The sequence below is a fragment of the Notolepis coatsorum genome, assembly GCF_963971535.1.
Source record: "Notolepis coatsorum genome assembly, chromosome: 15".
Classification (NCBI taxonomy): Eukaryota; Metazoa; Chordata; class Actinopteri; order Aulopiformes; family Paralepididae; genus Notolepis; species Notolepis coatsorum.
Genome location: NC_140179.1, coordinates 30,260,031 through 30,280,826, shown reverse-complemented (window position 1 = coordinate 30,280,826; position 20,796 = coordinate 30,260,031). Strand labels below are relative to the sequence as shown.

The following is a 20,796-nucleotide window of genomic DNA, read 5'->3' as shown; positions in this document are numbered from 1 at the left end:
GAACGGGAAACATTAGAGTAATAGAGTACGACTGTTGACTGACGCTGTGTTACTCACTTCTTTCCAGTCTGTGTCTCTGGATCTGTTGGAATCTGGGTCTGCAGGAAGGAACAGTACATGTGATTAGGGTCGGGTACCGAACTCTGTACTTTTAAGGGTATTGACCGAATTACATCGGTACTACTGAGATTCGCGCTAGATCAATCGGTACCAAGTTTCGGTACCTTTACATGTTTAGTATAAGAGTGTAATATACTAGACAAGAGGGAGCCTTTTCCACAAATATATATATATAATATATATATTACTTTCCCGCCACTTGGGTCTTTGGAAAGACCAGACGAGGTCAGAGGAGTTTGATAATATTTACGGCGAGATAATGTTGATATTCAAACATTTACAAACATAATACATGATCATGAAGAAAAGAAAAAAATATATAATAATAATAATAATAATAATAATAATAATAATAATAATAATAATAATAATAATAATAATAATAATAATAATAATAATAATAATAATAATCGTTTGTTGAGAGTTAAGTACTGAGAAAAGGTACCGTTGGGTACCGGTACCGAATCCATGACCACTTGCCAAAAACAAAAAATATGTGCCATTTAATCATGTTTTCAACATTAAAATATAAAGAAATATGTTATGCTTTGCTCACTGCTGACTTTCATGATAGTCCCGGCGAGATCCGCAGTCTGTAGCGTGTGAGGCCACAACATGTAAGTGAATAGATCCAGTCTGTAGCGTGTGAGGCCACAACATGTAAGTGGATAGATCCAGTCTGTAGCGTGTGAGGCCACAACATGTAAGTGAATAGATCCAGTCTGTAGCGTGTGAGGCCACAACATGTAAGTGAATAGATCCAGTCTGTAGCGTGTGAGGCCACAACATGTAAGTGAATAGATCCAGTCTGTAGCGTGTGAGGCCACAACATGTAAGTGAATAGATCCAGTCTGTAGCGTGTGAGGCCACAACATGTAAGTGAATAGATCCAGTCTGTAGCGTGTGAGGCCACAACATGTAAGTGAATAGATCCACAGTCTGCAGCGTGTGAGGCCACAACATGTAAGTGAATAGATCCAGTCTATAGCGTGTGAGGCCACAACATGTAAGTGAATAGATCCAGTCTGTAGCGTGTGAGGCCACAACATGTAAGTGAATAGATCCAGTCTGTAGCGTGTGAGGCCACAACATGTAAGTGAATAGATCCACAGTCTGCAGCGTGTGAGGCCACAACATGTAAGTGAATAGATCCACAGTCTGTAGCGTGTGAGGCCACAACATGTAAGTGAATAGATCCAGTCTATAGCGTGTGAGGCCACAACATGTAAGTGAATAGATCCAGTCTGTAGCGTGTGAGGCCACAACATGTAAGTGAATAGATCCAGTCTATAGCGTGTGAGGCCACAACATGTAAGTGAATAGATCCAGTCTGTAGCGTGTGAGGCCACAACATGTAAGTGAATAGATCCAGTCTGTAGCGTGTGAGGCCACAACATGTAAGTGAATAGATCCAGTCTGTAGCGTGTGAGGCCACAACATGTAAGTGAATAGATCCACAGTCTGTAGCGTGTGAGGCCACAACATGTAAGTGAATAGATCCACAGTCGGTAGCGTGTGAGGCCACAACATGTAAGTGAATAGATCCACAGTCGGTAGCGTGTGAGGCCACAACATGTAAGTGAATAGATCCAGTCTGTAGCGTGTGAGGCCACAACATGTAAGTGAATAGATCCAGTCTGTAGCGTGTGAGGCCACAACATGTAAGTGAATAGATCCAGTCTGTAGCGTGTGAGGCCACAACATGTAAGTGAATAGATCCAGTCTGTAGCGTGTGAGGCCACAACATGTAAGTGAATAGATCCAGTCTGTAGCGTGTGAGGCCACAACATGTAAGTGAATAGATCCAGTCTGTAGCGTGTGAGGCCACAACATGTAAGTGAATAGATCCACAGTCGGTAGCGTGTGAAGCCACAACATGTAAGTGAATAGATCCACAGTCTGTAGCGTGTGAAGCCACAACATGTAAGTGAATAGATCCAGTCTGTAGCGTGTGAAGCCACAACATGTAAGTGAATAGATCCAGTCTGTAGCGTGTGAGGCCACAACATGTAAGTGAATAGATCCAGTCTGTAGCGTGTGAGGCCACAACATGTAAGTGAATAGATCCAGTCTGTAGCGTGTGAGGCCACAACATGTAAGTGAATAGATCCAGTCTGTAGCGTGTGAGGCCACAACATGTAAGTGGATAGATCCACAGTCTGTAGCGTGTGAGGCCACAACATGTAAGTGAATAGATCCAGTCTGTAGCGTGTGAGGCCACAACATGTAAGTGAATAGATTCACAGTCTGTAGCGTGTGAGGCCACAACATGTAAGTGAATAGATCCAGTCTGTAGCGTGTGAGGCCACAACATGTAAGTGGATAGATCCACAGTCTGTAGCGTGTGAGGCCACAACATGTAAGTGAATAGATCCAGTCTGTAGCGTGTGAGGCCACAACATGTAAGTGGATAGATCCACAGTCTGTAGCGTGTGAGGCCACAACATGTAAGTGAATAGATCCAGTCTGTAGCGTGTGAGGCCACAACATGTAAGTGAATAGATCCACAGTCTGTAGCGTGTGAGGCCACAACATGTAAGTGAATAGATCCACAGTCTGTAGCGTGTGAGGCCACAACATGTAAGTGAATAGATCCAGTCTATAGCGTGTGAGGCCACAACATGTAAGTGAATAGATCCAGTCTGTAGCGTGTGAGGCCACAACATGTAAGTGAATAGATCCACAGTCTGCAGCGTGTGAGGCCACAACATGTAAGTGAATAGATCCACAGTCTGCAGCGTGTGAGGCCACAACATGTAAGTGAATAGATCCACAGTCTGTAGCGTGTGAGGCCACAACATGTAAGTGAATAGATCCAGTCTGTAGCGTGTGAGGCCACAACATGTAAGTGAATAGATCCACAGTCTGTAGCGTGTGAGGCCACAACATGTAAGTGAATAGATCCACAGTCTGTAGCGTGTGAGGCCACAACATGTAAGTGAATAGATCCACAGTCTGTAGCGTGTGAGGCCACAACATGTAAGTGAATAGATCCAGTCTGTAGCGTGTGAGGCCACAACATGTAAGTGAATAGATCCACAGTCTGCAGCGTGTGAGGCCACAACATGTAAGTGAATAGATCCAGTCTGTAGCGTGTGAGGCCACAACATGTAAGTGAATAGATCCACAGTCTGCAGCGTGTGAGGCCACAACATGTAAGTGAATAGATCCACAGTCTGTAGCGTGTGAGGCCACAACATGTAAGTGGATAGATCCAGTCTGTAGCGTGTGAGGCCACAACATGTAAGTGAATAGATCCAGTCTGTAGCGTGTGAGGCCACAACATGTAAGTGAATAGATCCAGTCTGTAGCGTGTGAGGCCACAACATGTAAGTGAATAGATCCAGTCTGTAGCGTGTGAGGCCACAACATGTAAGTGAATAGATCCACAGTCTGCAGCGTGTGAGGCCACAACATGTAAGTGAATAGATCCAGTCTGTAGCGTGTGAGGCCACAACATGTAAGTGAATAGATCCAGTCTGTAGCGTGTGAAGCCACAACATGTAAGTGAATAGATCCAGTCTGTAGCGTGTGAGGCCACAACATGTAAGTGAATAGATCCAGTCTGTAGCGTGTGAGGCCACAACATGTAAGTGAATAGATCCAGTCTGTAGCGTGTGAGGCCACAACATGTAAGTGAATAGATCCACAATCTGTAGCGTGTGAAGCCACAACATGTAAGTGAATAGATCCAGTCTGTAGCGTGTGAGGCCACAACATGTAAGTGAATAGATCCAGTCTGTAGCGTGTGAGGCCACAACATGTAAGTGAATAGATCCAGTCTGTAGCGTGTGAGGCCACAACATGTAAGTGAATAGATCCACAGTCTGAAGCGTGTGAGGCCACAACATGTAAGTGAATAGATCCAGTCTGCAGCGTGTGAGGCCACAACATGTAAGTGAATAGATCCACAGTCTGTAGCGTGTGAGGCCACAACATGTAAGTGGATGAAAGCGATGGGGACAGAGATTTGAGCTGAACCTGCGTGGGAACAGTCTGGACGGGGTGTGGTGTGATGAGTGACGGGATTATGAAGTGAAGGTCGGGTAGCGGATGAATTTAGAACGGTGAATAATCTTGAGCCGAACTACGTGTGCGTTAAACGTTTTTTTAAACGCACACCTGCCGGCCAATCAGAAAAGATAATTCACCCAGGCCACGGTATAAATGTCCTTATAAGGTAACAACTGTCACCCTGGTAAAATATGTACCCGACATTGAATTCATTTTCCCTGGGGAGAAAAATCAGATCTTTGTAAAACCTAAAAAGGTTTTTAGTAAGGTTTGGTCAAATTGAGACATTTTGTCTGGACGTCTTTTATTGAAACCTGAACCCACCGGATTCAGTTTGAATTCTACTTCTATCAGTCATCTCTCTGTTTTTTTGTTTCCTTTCTATTCTTTTTTCTCCAATCCCCCAATTTAGTCACCAATTCCCTTCCTGGTCGTTATGCTCATTGCGCTACTGTTAGTCTGGGGAGGGTGTACTGTAGACTACCACATGCTGCCATACTGTTGGTCTGGGGAGGGTGTAGACTACCACATGCTGCCATACTGTTGGTCTGGGGAGGGTGTAGACCAGTGGTGCCCAACCAGTCGATCGCGATCGACAGGTAGATCGCGGGCTGATTTCAAGTAGATCTTGATTAATAAAATTTGATTATTTAAAAAAAAAAGAAAAAAAAAAGAAAAAAAAAAGTTTGCTAAATCAACTCTTCCTCTCCTTGTTAACTACAACAAGCAATGCTGTTTGTTATTTAAGATGAGGTCGGACTCGGCACTGACAGATTTGTGTTCATTATGCTGCTTTTATAAAGCCTCAAATGACGGCTTACAATATACAATTTTGGCTGGTAGCTCTCGGGCTAGGTGGTAAATAAAAAAGTAGATCTTGGTTCAAAAAAGGTTGGCCACCCCTGGTGTAGACTACCACATGCTGCCCTACTGTCGGTCTGGGGAGGGTGTAGACTACCACATGCTGCCCTACTGTTGGCCTGGGGAGGGTGTAGACTATCACATGCTGCCCTACTGTTGGTCTGGGGAGGGTGTAGACTACCACATGCTGCCCTACTGTTGGGCTGGGGAGGGTGTAGACTACCACATGCTGCTCTACTGTTGGCCTGGGGAGAGTGTAGACTACCACATGCTGCTCTACTGTCGGTCTGGGGAGGGTGTAGACTACCACATGCTGCCCTACTGTCGGTCTGGGGAGGGTGTAGACTACCACATGCTGCCCTACTGTTGGGCTGGGGAGGGTGTAGACTACCACATGCTGCTCTACTGTTGGCCTGGGGAGAGTGTAGACTACCACATGCTGCTCTACTGTCGGTCTGGGGAGGGTGTAGACTACCACATGCTGCCCTACTGTCGGTTTGGGGAGGGTGTAGACTACCACATGCTGCCCTACTGTCGGTTTGGGGAGGGTGTAGACTAGTGGTGCCCAACCAGTCGACCTCGATCGACCGGTAGATCGCGCGCTGGTTTCAAGTAGACTGAGATTATTTAGGTAGGTGACAGTGGGGTTGCGCATTGGCAAAAAAATAAAAATAAAAATGATCAAGCGAAAATCCGCGAGACCAACTCAGATAGTTTTCCACCTGGCCGCTGTGTGTATTTGCCATGTCTCGCCCCTGCATCAACGGAGGCACAGTATTTCAATACACATCATACATCCTGCGCAGGTATAATCACTGAGGCCACGTCTGGTCTTTTGTGAGTCAGAGGAGCGCAAAGTGCCACAACATGCATGCGCGAGCGTGCGTGACAGCCCTGTGCAGGTGTATATCGACCGTCTGGTCTTTTGTGAGTCAATGTGTACTCAGATATTTGTGATCGACACGGTCTCGTAACTAAAGCACTTCCAGGTGGGGGGGTTTCCAGGCCAAGCATATAAAGCTGATGATAAAGTTGATTAATTTAACCTGGACAGTGGACACTCGCAATGGATAGGTCTGTTGTCAGAAGCGGCGCGTCACGTGCGTGTGTTCCAAATGCTGGCAAGAGAAAGGCAGAATTTAGTAGTAGCGATACCAGAACTACTATGAAACGGAGTAAAAGAAGTTACGATCCTAAATACTTGGCATATGGATTTACTTGGACTGGCCAAGAAGATGACCCGAGACCACAGTGCGTTTTGTGTTACGAGATCCTTTCTAACGAGAGCTTTAAACCAAGTAAATTACAGCGGCACTTGGAAACTAAGCATCCTGAATTTAAAACTGATTTGAAGCCCATCATCTGTAGCCACATAGAAGGGCTCATTGATACATTTCGGAATTATTTCCCCAAAAGAAAGAGCACGGACAATTTGAACAACTGGATCCAAGATCCGTTCATTGCACATGGCGCTCACAACAGGCCTCCCTCTGTCTGAGCAGGAGGCGTTGATCGATCTTTCGTGTGACGAGCTACTGAAAGTCAAGTTCACTGGACAGGCCCTCGCAAAGTTCTGATATCAGTCCGGAACGACTACCCAGTGCTGTGTAATGCTGCGCTGAAAAAGCTTGTCCCGTTTACGTCAACATACCTCTGTGAAGCGGGATTCTCGGCTCTGACATTAATACAAAATAAATACAGATCTCGCCTCAGAGTAGAAGCGGATCTGCGCCTCTTTCTCAGCACAACGCAGCCACGTATCATGGAACTATGTTCAAATGTACAAGCACACCCTTCCCATTAAGTCTCGTTTTAGTTTATTCTTGAAAAGTGCATGTGAACACATAAAAAATGGCTAAATATGCCTTGATCGTTTTATAAATGTGTATACAGAAACAATTCCGTTTGATAATATTCATTCATTAATTTCATTAATAACATTCTTGTCATTCTTGTAATTCCTACACTACACCGTTACAATGATATATAAAATATCATATTATATACCCATTCAATATGCACATGACAGAAAATATTATATGCCATATAATATTTTCTGTCATGTGCATATTGAATGGGTATTATTAATCTACTATTACTACTAATACTAGCCGAGAGTAGGTCAAATTTGGGCTGGTAGCTCTCGGCTAGGTGGCAAATTAAAAAGTAGATCTTGGTTCAAAAAAGGTTGGGCACCCCTGGTGTATAGTGTAGAGATACATGTGGAGTTTGTAATTCTAGTGGACATTGTAATTTTCTATTTTGTCTGGACGTCTTCTATTAGAATCTGAACCCACCGGATTCAGTTTTCCCGCTACTTTGATCGGTCATCTCTCTGGGGGTTCTGTCGTCTCTTACCCCTGAAGTCACGGTGGTAGACGTGTCTCCACAGCGTGGACTCTGCCGTGGCGGCGCGGAGGTGCGTGTTGACCGAGGACAGAGCCACCAGGGAGCGGACGTCCAGGAGCCGCTGGACCCTCAGCAGGAGCTCCGGAGGCAGGGCGCACAGGCCAAACACGGCGGGCAGAGCCATGGCTGAGGCCGACCACCAGGGGGAGACAGAGAGACTCGAATCACAACGCTGACACAGTAAGCATAGAAAACACAGGGGAGGTGGATAAGGTTTCTGGGTAGGGATGGACAAATATCAGGGTCTTGTTTTTACAGCTGTTTCTAGTACTAAAGTACTAAACCTTCCATCCTGACCACTACCAAACCTAAAAGTATTATTGCAACTGACTCCAACCATTATTTTGGTGTCATTAGCAACATTTACATTTAGTCATTTAGCTGAACGCTTTTATCCAAAGCGACTTACAAGTTCTGTACAACAAGTCAGCAGGAAGGGTACAACTCTGGCAGCTAACGGTCACTCAGTAACATTGTTCGTCAAACAGTGTCGAACTTGAGTGCTACAGACTTGAGTGCATATTAGCATAGTAGGTAATAATATAGGCACGGTAGATTCCTTAGTAGCAGGGTGCATAATAGGTTAGTATTTCTTTCCCTCCTTCCAGATATTGATTGAAGAAGTGTGTTTTTAGTCAACAACGTAAAATTGGTCTAGTTTCAGCTGTCCTGACTGTGGTGGGAAGTTCATTCCACCATTATTCCACCAGGACCGAGAATGGCCGGCTTTATTTAACCAGGCAGGTCAATTGAGAACAAATTCTTATTTACAATGACGGCCTGGTGAGAGGATGAAGGGGCCTCTAGAAGGGTAACAGTGAAGAAAAAAACAATTATAATAAAATAAAATAAATAGAATCTTTTTAAATAAATACACCAAAGAGAAAAATCCAGATCAGACTATTGGACAGAGACGATACATAAATCACAGTTAACACAGTGAGTTCAAACACACACCAAACCAACACATTATTTCTGGATTTGCGTAAATCCTTAGATGCCGGATACCCTATTCATCTTGGTATCAGCCTGATATAGGATACCGGTGTCGTGCGTCCCTGTTCCTAGGTGTACCTTCTCTGGCCGCAGCTATTAACGGGTACACCAGCTGGTCTCGGAATATGCGCGACAGCTTCCCCAGATCTTTGAATACTGCCGCGGCACTTTCTCCTGTAAAAAAACACAAGTTAGTTTTTTTTTTAATAGCACCAGAAATACTATTTAAGCATTGCACAGATTATTAGCTATGGCCTAACTTTTACTAAGAACTGCACACAGATGATAGTTAAAAATGTTAAATGGTAAATTGGGCATTTATATATCTCTTTTATCCAAAGCGCTTTACAATTTGTTCCTCACATTTTAGCCATTCACACACCAACGGCGGAGGCAACCATGCAAGGTGCCAACCTGCTCATCGGGAGCAGTTAGGGGTTAAATGTTTTGCTCAAGGAAACTTCGACACACTGCCCGGGAGGAGTGGGAATTGAACTGGGAAGCTCCGGATTACCAGGCGACTGCTCTAGCTCCCGAGCCACTGTCGCCCCTAAGTTCCCTATATTATTATTTAGTCAACCATCATAAAGCCACAAAAGATCCATGCTTCTGACAAATAGCTTTGTCGGGGGCAAACAGATACGGCGCGGCGTACCTGTGCAATCTTTAGCAATGGATAGTCAAGTTACCTTTGTACATTGCTAGTGTTTATATTGATCGCTTGGCTAACGTATGTTTCAAGAGCTTGGCTAACGTAGCGTTGCGTTAACGTCAACATCGCTAGCTAGCTAATGCATTACCGTGTGGCTCGCTGTATACATGTAGCAGTGTGAGCTGTGCTTGTCCACAGGATTCGAGTTATCACCTGAGAGCTATGGGGGCCCCCGAAAACCGTGCGCCGCCAGACTTACAATTTGTTCCTGAAATTGAAATCCATCATTGATTCATTGTTACATAGTGACCACCAGCATCACTACACTTTCTGAAGCCTGTAGTTGAAGATGCACAGTGGTGTAGTGGTTAACACTGTTTCCTCACAGCACGGTGGTGTAGTGGTTAACACTGTCTCCTCACAGCACGGTGGTGTAGTGGTTAACACTGTCTCCTCACAGCACGGTGGTGTAGTGGTTAACACTGTCTCCTCACAGCACAGTGTAGTGGTTAACACTGTTTCCTCACAGCACGGTGGTGTAGTGGTTAACACTGTCTCCTCACAGCACGGTGGTGTAGTGGTTAACACCGTCTCCTCACAGCACGGTGTAGTGGTTAACACTGTCTCCTCACAGCACGGTGGTGTAGTGGTTAACACTGTCTCCTCACAGCACGGTGGTGTAGTGGTTAACACCGTCTCCTCACAGCACGGTGGTGTAGTGGTTAACACTGTCTCCTCACAGCACGGTGGTGTAGTGGTTAACACTGTCGTCTCACAGCATGGTGGTGTAGTGGTTAACACTGTCTCCTCACAGCACGGTGGTGTAGTGGTTAACACTGTCTCCTCACAGCACGTGGTGTAGTGGTTAACACTGTCTCCTCACAGCACGGTGTAGTGGTTAACACTGTCTCCTCACAGCACGTGGTGTAGTGGTTAACACTGTCTCCTCACAGCACGTGGTGTAGTGGTTAACACTGTTTCCTCATAGCACGGTGGTGTAGTGGTTAACACTGTCGCCTCACAGCACGGTGGTGTAGTGGTTAACACAGTCTCCTCGAGGCTGCGGTCTCGACTCCCGGAGAGTCAGCATTGCCTTGGCTTGGGCTGATCGCTATACTAACTCGTTTGGCTGAGTTAGGGGGAGGGAAGCCGTGGGTGGGTCCTGGGCGTTGTGGACAGCGACCCCTACAGTTCGGTCAGGGCGCCTGCACAGCGAGGGTAGGATCTGGAGAAAGGTAGTGTGACCTTCCACACGTTACACTCTACCGGTGAGAATCTGCGCTGCCGGCTGGCTGCACATGTGTCGGAGGAAAGCATGCGACAGTCTCCGGCCTCCCGGACCAACAGTAGGGGGGGGTGCGCAACAACCAGGAAGGGGGTTGGGAATTGGCAAAAAGACTAACGGAAAAAAAAGGAGGGGGAAAAAGATTAAAAAATAAATAAAAACACCGTCTCCACACAGCACGGTGTAGTGGTTAACAGTCTCCTCACAGCACGGTGGTGTAGTGGTTAACACTGTCTCCTCACAGCACGGTGGTGTAGTGGTTAACACTGTCTCCTCACAGCACGGTAGTGTAGTGGTTAACACTGTCTCCTCACAGCACGGTAGTGTAGTGGTTAACACTGTCTCCTCACAGCACGGTGTAGTGGTTAACACTGTCTCCTCACAGCACGGTGGTGTAGTGGTTAACACTGTCTCCTCACAGCACGGTGTAGTGGTTAACACTGTCTCCTCACAGCACGGTGGTGTAGTGGTTAACACTGTCTCCTCACAGCACGGTGTAGTGGTTAACACTGTCTCCTCACAGCACGGTGGTGTAGTGGTTAACACCGTCTCCTCACAGCATGGTGGTGTAGTGGTTAACACTGTCTCCTCACAGCACGGTGGTGTAGTGGTTAACACTGTCTCCTCACAGCATGGTGTAGTGGTTAACACTGTCTCCTCACAGCACGGTGGTGTAGTGGTTAACACTGTCTCCTCACAGCACGGTGGTGTAGTGGTTAACACTGTCGCCTCACAGCACGGTGGTGTAGTGGTTAACACTGTCTCCTCACAGCACGGTGGTGTAGTGGTTAACACTGTCTCCTCACAGCACGGTGGTGTAGTGGTTAACACTGTCGCCTCACAGCACGGTGGTGTAGTGGTTAACACAGTCTCCTCGAGGCTGCGGTCTCGACTCCCGGAGAGTCAGCATTGCCTTGGCTTGGGCTGATCGCTATACTAACTCGTTTGGCTGAGTTAGGGGGAGGGAAGCCGTGGGTGGGTCCTGGGCGTTGTGGACAGCGACCCCTACAGTTCGGTCAGGGCGCCTGCACAGCGAGGGTAGGATCTGGAGAAAGGTAGTGTGACCTTCCACACGTTACACTCTACCGGTGAGAATCTGCGCTGCCGGCTGGCTGCACATGTGTCGGAGGAAAGCATGCGACAGTCTCCGGCCTCCCGGACCAACAGTAGGGGGGGGTGCGCAACAACCAGGAAGGGGGTTGGGAATTGGCAAAAAGACTAACGGAAAAAAAAGGAGGGGGAAAAAGATTAAAAAATAAATAAAAACACCGTCTCCACACAGCACGGTGTAGTGGTTAACAGTCTCCTCACAGCACGGTGGTGTAGTGGTTAACACTGTCTCCTCACAGCACGGTGGTGTAGTGGTTAACACTGTCTCCTCACAGCACGGTAGTGTAGTGGTTAACACTGTCTCCTCACAGCACGGTAGTGTAGTGGTTAACACTGTCTCCTCACAGCACGGTGTAGTGGTTAACACTGTCTCCTCACAGCACGGTGGTGTAGTGGTTAACACTGTCTCCTCACAGCACGGTGTAGTGGTTAACACTGTCTCCTCACAGCACGGTGGTGTAGTGGTTAACACTGTCTCCTCACAGCACGGTGTAGTGGTTAACACTGTCTCCTCACAGCACGGTGGTGTAGTGGTTAACACCGTCTCCTCACAGCATGGTGGTGTAGTGGTTAACACTGTCTCCTCACAGCACGGTGGTGTAGTGGTTAACACTGTCTCCTCACAGCATGGTGTAGTGGTTAACACTGTCTCCTCACAGCACGGTGGTGTAGTGGTTAACACTGTCTCCTCACAGCACGGTGGTGTAGTGGTTAACACTGTCGCCTCACAGCACGGTGGTGTAGTGGTTAACACTGTCTCCTCACAGCACGGTGGTGTAGTGGTTAACACTGTCTCCTCACAGCACGGTGGTGTAGTGGTTAACACAGTCTCCTCACAGCACGGTGGTGTAGTGGTTAACACAGTCTCCTCACAGCACAGTGGTGTAGTGGTTAACACTGTCTCCTCACAGCACGGTGGTGTAGTGGTTAACACTGTCTCCTCACAGCACGGTGGTGTAGTGGTTAACACCGTCTCCTCACAGCACGGTGGTGTAGTGATTAACACCGTCTCCTCACAGCACGGTGGTGTAGTGGTTAACACTGTCTCCTCACAGTACGGTGGTGTAGTGGTTAACACTGTCTCCTCACGGCACGGTGGTGTAGTGGTTAACACTGTCGCCTCACAGCACGGTGGTGTAGTGGTTAACACGGTCTCCTCACAGCACGTGGTGTAGTGGTTAACACTGTCTCCTCACAGCACGGTGGTGTAGTGGTTAACACTGTCTCCTCACAGTACGGTGGTGTAGTGGTTAACACTGTCTCCTCACAGTACGGTGGTGTAGTGGTTAACACTGTCTCCTCACGGCACGGTGGTGTAGTGGTTAACACTGTCGCCTCACAGCACGGTGGTGTAGTGGTTAACACTGTCTCCTCACAGCATGGTGGTGTAGTGGTTAACACTGTCTCCTCACAGCACGGTGGTGTAGTGGCTAACACTGTCTCCTCACAGCACGTGGTGTAGTGATTAACACTGTCTCCTCACAGCACGGTGGTGTAGTGGTTAACACTGTCTCCTCACAGTACGGTGGTGTAGTGGTTAACACTGTCTCCTCACGGCACGGTGGTGTAGTGGTTAACACTGTCGCCTCACAGCACGGTGGTGTAGTGGTTAACACTGTCTCCTCACAGCACGGTGGTGTAGTGGTTAACACTGTCGCCTCACATCACGGTGGTGTAGTGGTTAACACTGTCGCCTCACAGCACGGTGGTGTAGTGGTTAACACTGTCGCCTCACAGCACAGTGGTGTAGTGGTTAACACTGTCGCCTCACAGCACAGTGGTGTAGTGGTTAACACTGTCGCCTCACAGCACGGTGGTGTAGTGGTTAACACTGTCGCTTCACAGCACAGTGGTGTAGTGGTTAACACTGTCGCCTCACAGCACGGTGGTGTAGTGGTTAACAGTCTCCTCACAGCACGGTGGTGTAGTGGTTAACACTGTCTCCTCACAGCACGGTAGTGTAGTGGTTAACACTGTCTCCTCACAGCACGGTGTAGTGGTTAACACTGTCTCCTCACAGCACGGTGGTGTAGTGGTTAACACTGTCTCCTCACAGCACGGTGGTGTAGTGGTTAACACTGTCGCCTCACAGCACAGTGGTGTAGTGGTTAACACTGTCGCCTCACAGCACGGTGGTGTAGTGGTTAACACTGTCGCCTCACAGCACGGTGGTGTAGTGGTTAACACTGTCGCTTCACAGCACAGTGGTGTAGTGGTTAACAGTCTCCTCACAGCACGGTGGTGTAGTGGTTAACACTGTCTCCTCACAGCACGGTGGTGTAGTGGTTAACACTGTCTCCTCACAGCACGGTAGTGTAGTGGTTAACACTGTCTCCTCACAGCACGGTAGTGTAGTGGTTAACACTGTCTCCTCACAGCACGGTGTAGTGGTTAACACTGTCTCCTCACAGCACGGTGGTGTAGTGGTTAACACTGTCTCCTCACAGCACGGTGTAGTGGTTAACACTGTCTCCTCACAGCACGGTGGTGTAGTGGTTAACACTGTCTCCTCACAGCACGGTGGTGTAGTGGTTAACACTGTCTCCTCACAGCACGGTGGTGTAGTGGTTAACACTGTCTCCTCACAGCACGGTGGTGTAGTGGTTAACACTGTCTCCTCACAGCACGGTGTAGTGGTTAACACCGTCTCCTCACAGCACGGTGTAGTAGTTAACACTGTCTCCTCACAGCATGGTGGTGTAGTGGTTAACACTGTCTCCTCACAGCACGGTGTAGTGGTTAACACTGTCGCCTCACAGCACGGTGGTGTAGTGGTTAACACTGTCTCCTCACAGCACGGTGGTGTAGTGGTTAACACTGTTGCCTCACAGCACGGTGGTGTAGTGGTTAACACCGTCTCCTCACAGCACGGTGGTGTAGTGGTTAACACTGTCTCCTCACAGCACGGTGTAGTGGTTAACACTGTCTCCTCACAGCACGGTGGTGTAGTGGTTAACACTGTCTCCTCACAGCACGGTGGTGTAGTGGTTAACACCGTCTCCTCACAGCACAGGGGTGTAGTGGTTAACACTGTCTCCTCGCAGCACGGTGGTGTAGTGGTTAACACTGTCTCCTCACAGCACGGGGGTGTAGTGGTTAACACCGTCTCCTCGCAGCACGGTGGTGTAGTGGTTAACACTGTCTCCTCGCAGCACGGTGGTGTAGTGGTTAACACTGTCGACGGGATGGGTTTCATCGAGAGAAGACATTTCATCGGTGACCGCAAAAAAATAGAAATGCATGTGTGTTCCTGTGTGTCACCCATCACATGCGTGTTCGCTGCATGACTACGTTGCAATGAATAAAGACTTCAAGTGAATCTAATAATCTTCTGTATAGGGCTGTCCCCGACTAAGGATTTGTGTAGTCGATTTGTAGTCATCAAAATTAGCCGATAGTCGACTATTAGTCGACTATATTATATTATATTAGTTTATTTTTTATTTTTATATCATTGCATTTGGGCTGTGGGGGTGCTTAACACTATCAGTGCCGACCTTGTTTACCTTTTTACCCCGTTGAATGCCATCATCCACTTCAATGTTAGCGTTAAAAACGCATAATCTATGTTTTAAATTATGGCTATGTGTCTAATCTGCCCGTCGCTTATCAATGACTTGTTTGCAGTCAACATTGTCGAAACGGATTTTTTATTTATTTTTTTTATAATCGGTTCATATCCTTTTTATAGCATTTCGAAAAGCTATCGTTCTCTTGAAAACTCGATTGATGAAATATGAATTCAAATCGCCAATAAAAAAAAATACGGCAAACAAACGACATTTCACGTCGTCGGTACTCAATGGGGGGTCTGATGAGACGACAATTGTCGTGGCTGGCATCCAAAGTGTTAATGTCTGAAGGAGTCGACTGAAGGCTTCTTGTCCTCTGCAAAAGCATGCAATTGGTCCACTGATGGATACATCTTGATATTTGTCTAGTCTAGTGTGTTCATTAGATGGGTGAAATCCTCTTTCAGTGCCTCTGTGCCCGTTTTCTTAGGCAGTTAGCCTCTGGTATGCGTTCCATTAGCGTTAGCCACGCTTCTAGGCCTATTTTCTTTAGGAAGGAATGATACAAAAGGAAATTGTAAAATTTTTTAATTATAATTATAAAAAATTTAAAAAAATCTTGCATTCGGCTCCTTTCGATCGATTAGTCGACTAATAGGGGTCAGCCCTACTTCTGTATCTTCTGTCACTCACCTTGCCACTCGTCAGTCACATAGGTGGACGTATTCAGAGACAGATTGCGTACTATCTCCACTATCTCGTTCATCTTCAGGATCGCTGAAAGGAGATGTAACAGGTTGCATACCTTAAAAAAGGGGCACTTCACCGAAAAACAACGTTGATTTATTTTGTAATTATCTCACACACATCCCAAAACTCTAAATGGTCTTGCACACACATTCATTTAGTTTGACAGTTATTGAGAGTTATTATAACCTGCCCAGAACAAGCTAGTTAGGATAGTCCTGCAGCTCCCCACTCATACTCACTTAGACCAGCCCCACTTCAACAGCCTAGGGTGGCTCAGGGTGGACAAAAGAGTATCCATGATAAAATGATCCCTAGTCTATAGGATTTATAAAGGGGAGGTGCCAAGCTACCTTCACAATTACTTCCAAGGGGTAGAGACACAAACATAGTTCCTTTTAGATTTAAACTTATTCCGTACGGCCAGCAGACCTTCCTTTACTCCGCTGCAGTTCTGTGGAACAGCCTGCCCAGCAGCATTAAACAGGCCCCCAGGTTAACTGGCTTCAAAAGGTATGTACGAACATGGCTATCGGCATAGGAAAGAGAGGGTAGCATATTTCTTATTATTTTATCTTCAACTGTATATGCATATTGTATCTTAATGTTTTATGATGATGTTTTATGTTGATGTATGTCCTGTTTCTTAATACCAGGGACCATGATGGAAATAAGTGCTTGCATTTTATCATGTTTTTATCCCTTGGATGATGTCTCTAATCCACAATAAAAATCTATCAATCAATCTACCCAGCCGCCCCTGAATACTGCGATAGCTAACGGTTAGATTCAAACCTACGGTCCACTGAAGAAAAACAAGGCAGCTGTGGCCGCGGTATCGTGACTCACCGTTGACGACGAGCATGGGTCCCATTGGGACGGCCGCGACCATAGCGAGGCTGCTCTCACAGTGAGGGTGTGTGTACTGCAGCCGGTACACGCCCCCCGCTGCCCTCCACGCGCTGGGCATCTCTCTCCAAAAACAATCACTCTCCTACGCAGAGGAGAGTAAAGTTTGGTCAAATTGAAACATTTTGTCTGGACATCTTTTATTAGAATCTGAACTTTTACGTTCCACTTGCGTTCCACTGTCAAACATTTATACAATACAATATTATCCTATAGTTAGTGATACCAGCCCAATATCTAAGACCAATATTATCCTATAGTGATACTAGCCCAATATCTAAGACCAATATTATCCTATAGTGATACCAGCCCAATATCTAAGACCAATATTATCCTATAGTGATACCAGCCCAATATCTAAGACCAATATTATCCTATAGTGATACCAGCCCAATATCTAAGACCAATATTATCCTATAGTGATACCAGCCCAATATCTAAGACCAATATTATCCTATAGTGATACCAGCCCAATATCTAAGACCAATATTGTCCTATAGTGATACCAGCCTCATTTAATACCAATATTCTCCTATACTCTGTAAATAATTGATTTTTATTTGATCTCATCTAATTTTATTTGATCTTACTACTACTACTTATTGTTATTGAACACACAAATACACCCTGCACCTTAACCTCCTGCTCCTCCTCTGTGCCCACTTCCTGTGCGGGCTCCGCCTCCCTCGCCTGCTGGTACTAGGCTGAACATCATTTACATTTAGTCATTTAGCTGAATGCTTTCCTCCAAACACCAATATCGGTGCGTCCCTAAACGGTGACTGACAATCAACTTGTAATAATAATAATAAATTGGATTTTAAGAGAGAAGCGCCTTTCTCAGACTCAAGGACACTGTACAAGGAAAGGGTGGAAAAATAAAAATTTTGAAAAAAATTAAAGATAAAAAAATAAATATTATGAATATATGTGTATAGTAACAACAGGAAAAAAAACAAATAAGATAAAAAAAAAAGGAAGCAAGGTGCAAGGAAGCAAGCAATTGGATGAAGTGGTTGAAATGAACAAACAAAAAACAGAAAACAAAACAACTAGGGATGTCCCGATCCGATCACGTGATTGGGGCCGATCACGTGATTTTCCGAAGATCGGGATCGGCAAAAAAGAAAAATCGGGATTTTTAAATTTTAAATTTACATTTTATTCAACAAACATGACCATGTTTACGTCTTAAACTCATACTGAGACCTTAGTTTTGGTTTTAAATTGCATAGCATCATTTATTGTCACAGAGCAGAAGAATTTTGACAAAACAAACGCATTTCCTTTGATTTAATTATACATCAAATGATTTATATCAAGGATTGCAATGCCTCGCTTGAATGAAGTTAACTTTTCACCTGGATAACGTCAACATTCAGGGTGAATGTAATGTGAGAAATTGAGATGGACAAAAAATGAAAAAAAATATGAAATTCTTTTTTTTATTATTATTTTTTGATCGGATCGGGAAAGATCGGTATCGGTAGATACTCAAAATCACATGATCGGGATCGGATCGGGAGCAAACAAATTTGATCGGGACATCGCTAAAAACAACGGGATCTGTGGCTTAAAAGAAAAGAGTCAGGGGTGGGCTACTTGGGAGCGGGGCCGTGTTGCGTGAAGGCAAGTGTGAACAGGTGGGTTTTTAAGTTGGTTTTGAAGAAGTTGATGGTGTCAGAGCCTCGGATGGAGGGGGAGAGGGAGTTCCACAGCCTGGGGGCAGCTGCGTCTCTACAATTCGTAGCCGCATTTCTGCAGACCCCTCTCTGATTGGTTGAGGCCATTTCTGCAGACCCCTCTCTGATTGGCCGAGCGCGCGCATGCGCATGAGCCGCGACAAGCTCCTCTAGCCAGGAGTCGAAACTCCGTTAAGCTCCAGAGAGAGAGGCTGAAAACCCACAGTTGTTGCCCGACGGATGGGAGCCGAATCCCGGATTCGAGTTTTCTGATGAATAGCCCCAAAACATGGAGGTCGCGAACACAATTTATACGCATGGCGGCATGGAAGTATTGATTACGCCATAACGAATCATTAAAAAAATATACCGTTAACTGGAATATGTTGTGTGTGCCTTTACACATATGTTGGATAGGATTATGTAATTGGTTTGTCATTAAAAACCAATAATAATCGCTCGCCGGCTTCGCTGACCAGAGCTCTCTCAGATTCAAAGTTTTAATTGCAGCCAGAAACATACATGTTTCGGAACCAATGTGTAACTAGACAGTTACAATATAACATTTATATTAATTAACCCAGTTAATGCCTTAAGAGAAAGAGTCTGGTGGTCAATTGCTACGGAAATGTTGTGTCTTACTAATAATAACTAATTCCTTGGTCAATAGAAGTCTCTGTGATACTTTCTGAATATGATTTGGGAACATCAAATGGGCAGGCCGCGAAATAACAACGTTACAATGTACAGTTTCTGACAGCTGGCTGTGTTGTGAAATGTGCATAACGTTATGAATAAACAGCGAAAATACGCGAATCTGGTAGTACATTTCCAATCAGAGAGGGGCTTCGCTCAACCAATCAGAGAGGGGTCTGCAGAAATGGAGCTCAACCAATCAGAGAGGGGTCTGCAGAAATGCGGCTACGAATTGTAGAGACGCGGGGCAGCTACAGCGAAAGCTCGGTCTCCCAGTGTGGAACACCTGGTGCGGGGATGGTGAGGAGGTCGGAGTTGGAGGAGCGGAGGCCTCGTGCTGGAGTGTAGGGGTGGAGTAGGTTGGTCAGGTAGGAAGGGGCCAACCTGTGCAGGGATTTGTAGGTGAGGAGGATCTTGTAGGGGATTCGGTAGTTGATGGGGAGCCAGTGGAGTTTTTGCAGGGTGGGGGTGATGTGCTGCCAGGGTTTGGTGCGCGTGAGGACCCTTGTGGTTATTCAAACTTCGCCATCACTGGTGGTGATCTTAATATACTTCTAGACTAGAGCTGGGCCATTAACGGCGTTAACGCGATACTAATATTGCGCGATAATATAATTAACGCATTAATCTAAAAAAAAAAAATAAAAAATGTGTTTACCTTTATTTACCCAGGGTAGGTTCGCTGAGTAAGTAAGTAAGTATTTATAAAGCACCTTTCATACATGTCATGTAGCTCAAAGTGCTGGTAAAAATGAAAACAGTCATTTGCTGACCAGTTTGGGAGAACACAGATGCTCTTTTTCAGGAACGCCCTGCTTCACATTCACACAGTTCCATTCACACCTGGGAGCTGCCCAGTACAACCACAGTTGTCACATAGTTCAAGTTTGAAATGCTTCTTTCTGTTTTGCTCCTGAGAGTGTGCTAGATACTGTACTGTACTGGTAATATTATTTATTTGTGTTAACTTCTGAATAAAACAACTTGTTAAACACAAGTACATCTTATTGAACATTATTTTGATATTTCATGACCAATTATCATAGCAAAACAGCTTTTTCAAACAGTCTGTAATGCATTTTGGAAACGGGAGATGGGCTCATGGTGTAATGGGCCACCTGGCCTGAGAAACATAAGGAGGAAAGAAAAAGTAAGGACTTATTTGGGTAGAACACACATTCAGGCTGGATAAGCTGGTCAGGAAGGCCAGCAGCGTGGTTGGGGTTGAGCTGGACTCTCTAGCGAGGGTGGCGGAGAGGAGGAGCCTCGCTAAGCTCCAGGCCATCAGGGAAAACCCCACCCATCCACTATACACAGACTTGGCTGACAGGAGGAGCTTGTTCAGTGCTCACACTACCCAAATGCAGCACTGAACGGCACAGGAAGTCCTTCATTCCAACAGCCATCAGACTATATAATGCATCACTGTGCCTCACTGCATCACTGAGCACAGAGCGGCAGCTCAATAGTGGCAGGAGGACGCGACTAGCGGCCTCCAGGCTCCACAACAGGGGGCAGCGACGGCTGCCAGACATTGATCTAAGTCTTATTGGAACCCAAGGAGGACAATACACTAACTAAAGCATACTGCACCTAGTTACACTGAATACTGGAATATATATTTCATATTTCATTTAGTTAGATTTAAATTATAATTATAATTATATTGACCAATTGTTTACCCCATGCTCAGTATGCTCAGTATATTCTTACTGTATTTATTTATGTATATATTATTTCATTTCATTTTATCCTATTTTATTTTACTCTACTCTTATCCTAGGCAACTTGATTTGATTTGTG

The 20,796-nt window shown here is 45.8% G+C and overlaps 1 protein-coding gene across 2 annotated transcripts in view; it reads right to left on the bottom strand.

The window, feature by feature from the left end:
* Positions 1 to 20,796, bottom strand: part of fbxo7 (F-box protein 7) — a 40,763-nt gene that overhangs the window by 5,977 nt on the left and 13,990 nt on the right. For both annotated transcript variants that reach the window (XM_084330393.1, XM_084330392.1), the window contains exons 5-9: positions 16,556 to 16,700; positions 15,653 to 15,736; positions 8,479 to 8,574; positions 7,354 to 7,530; positions 58 to 98 (exon numbers count right to left, since the gene is read on the bottom strand). In XM_084330393.1, coding sequence (XP_084186519.1) covers positions 58 to 98; positions 7,354 to 7,530; positions 8,479 to 8,574; positions 15,653 to 15,736; positions 16,556 to 16,700 — 543 coding nt within the window. The remainder of the gene's footprint in view (positions 1 to 57; positions 99 to 7,353; positions 7,531 to 8,478; positions 8,575 to 15,652; positions 15,737 to 16,555; positions 16,701 to 20,796) is intronic.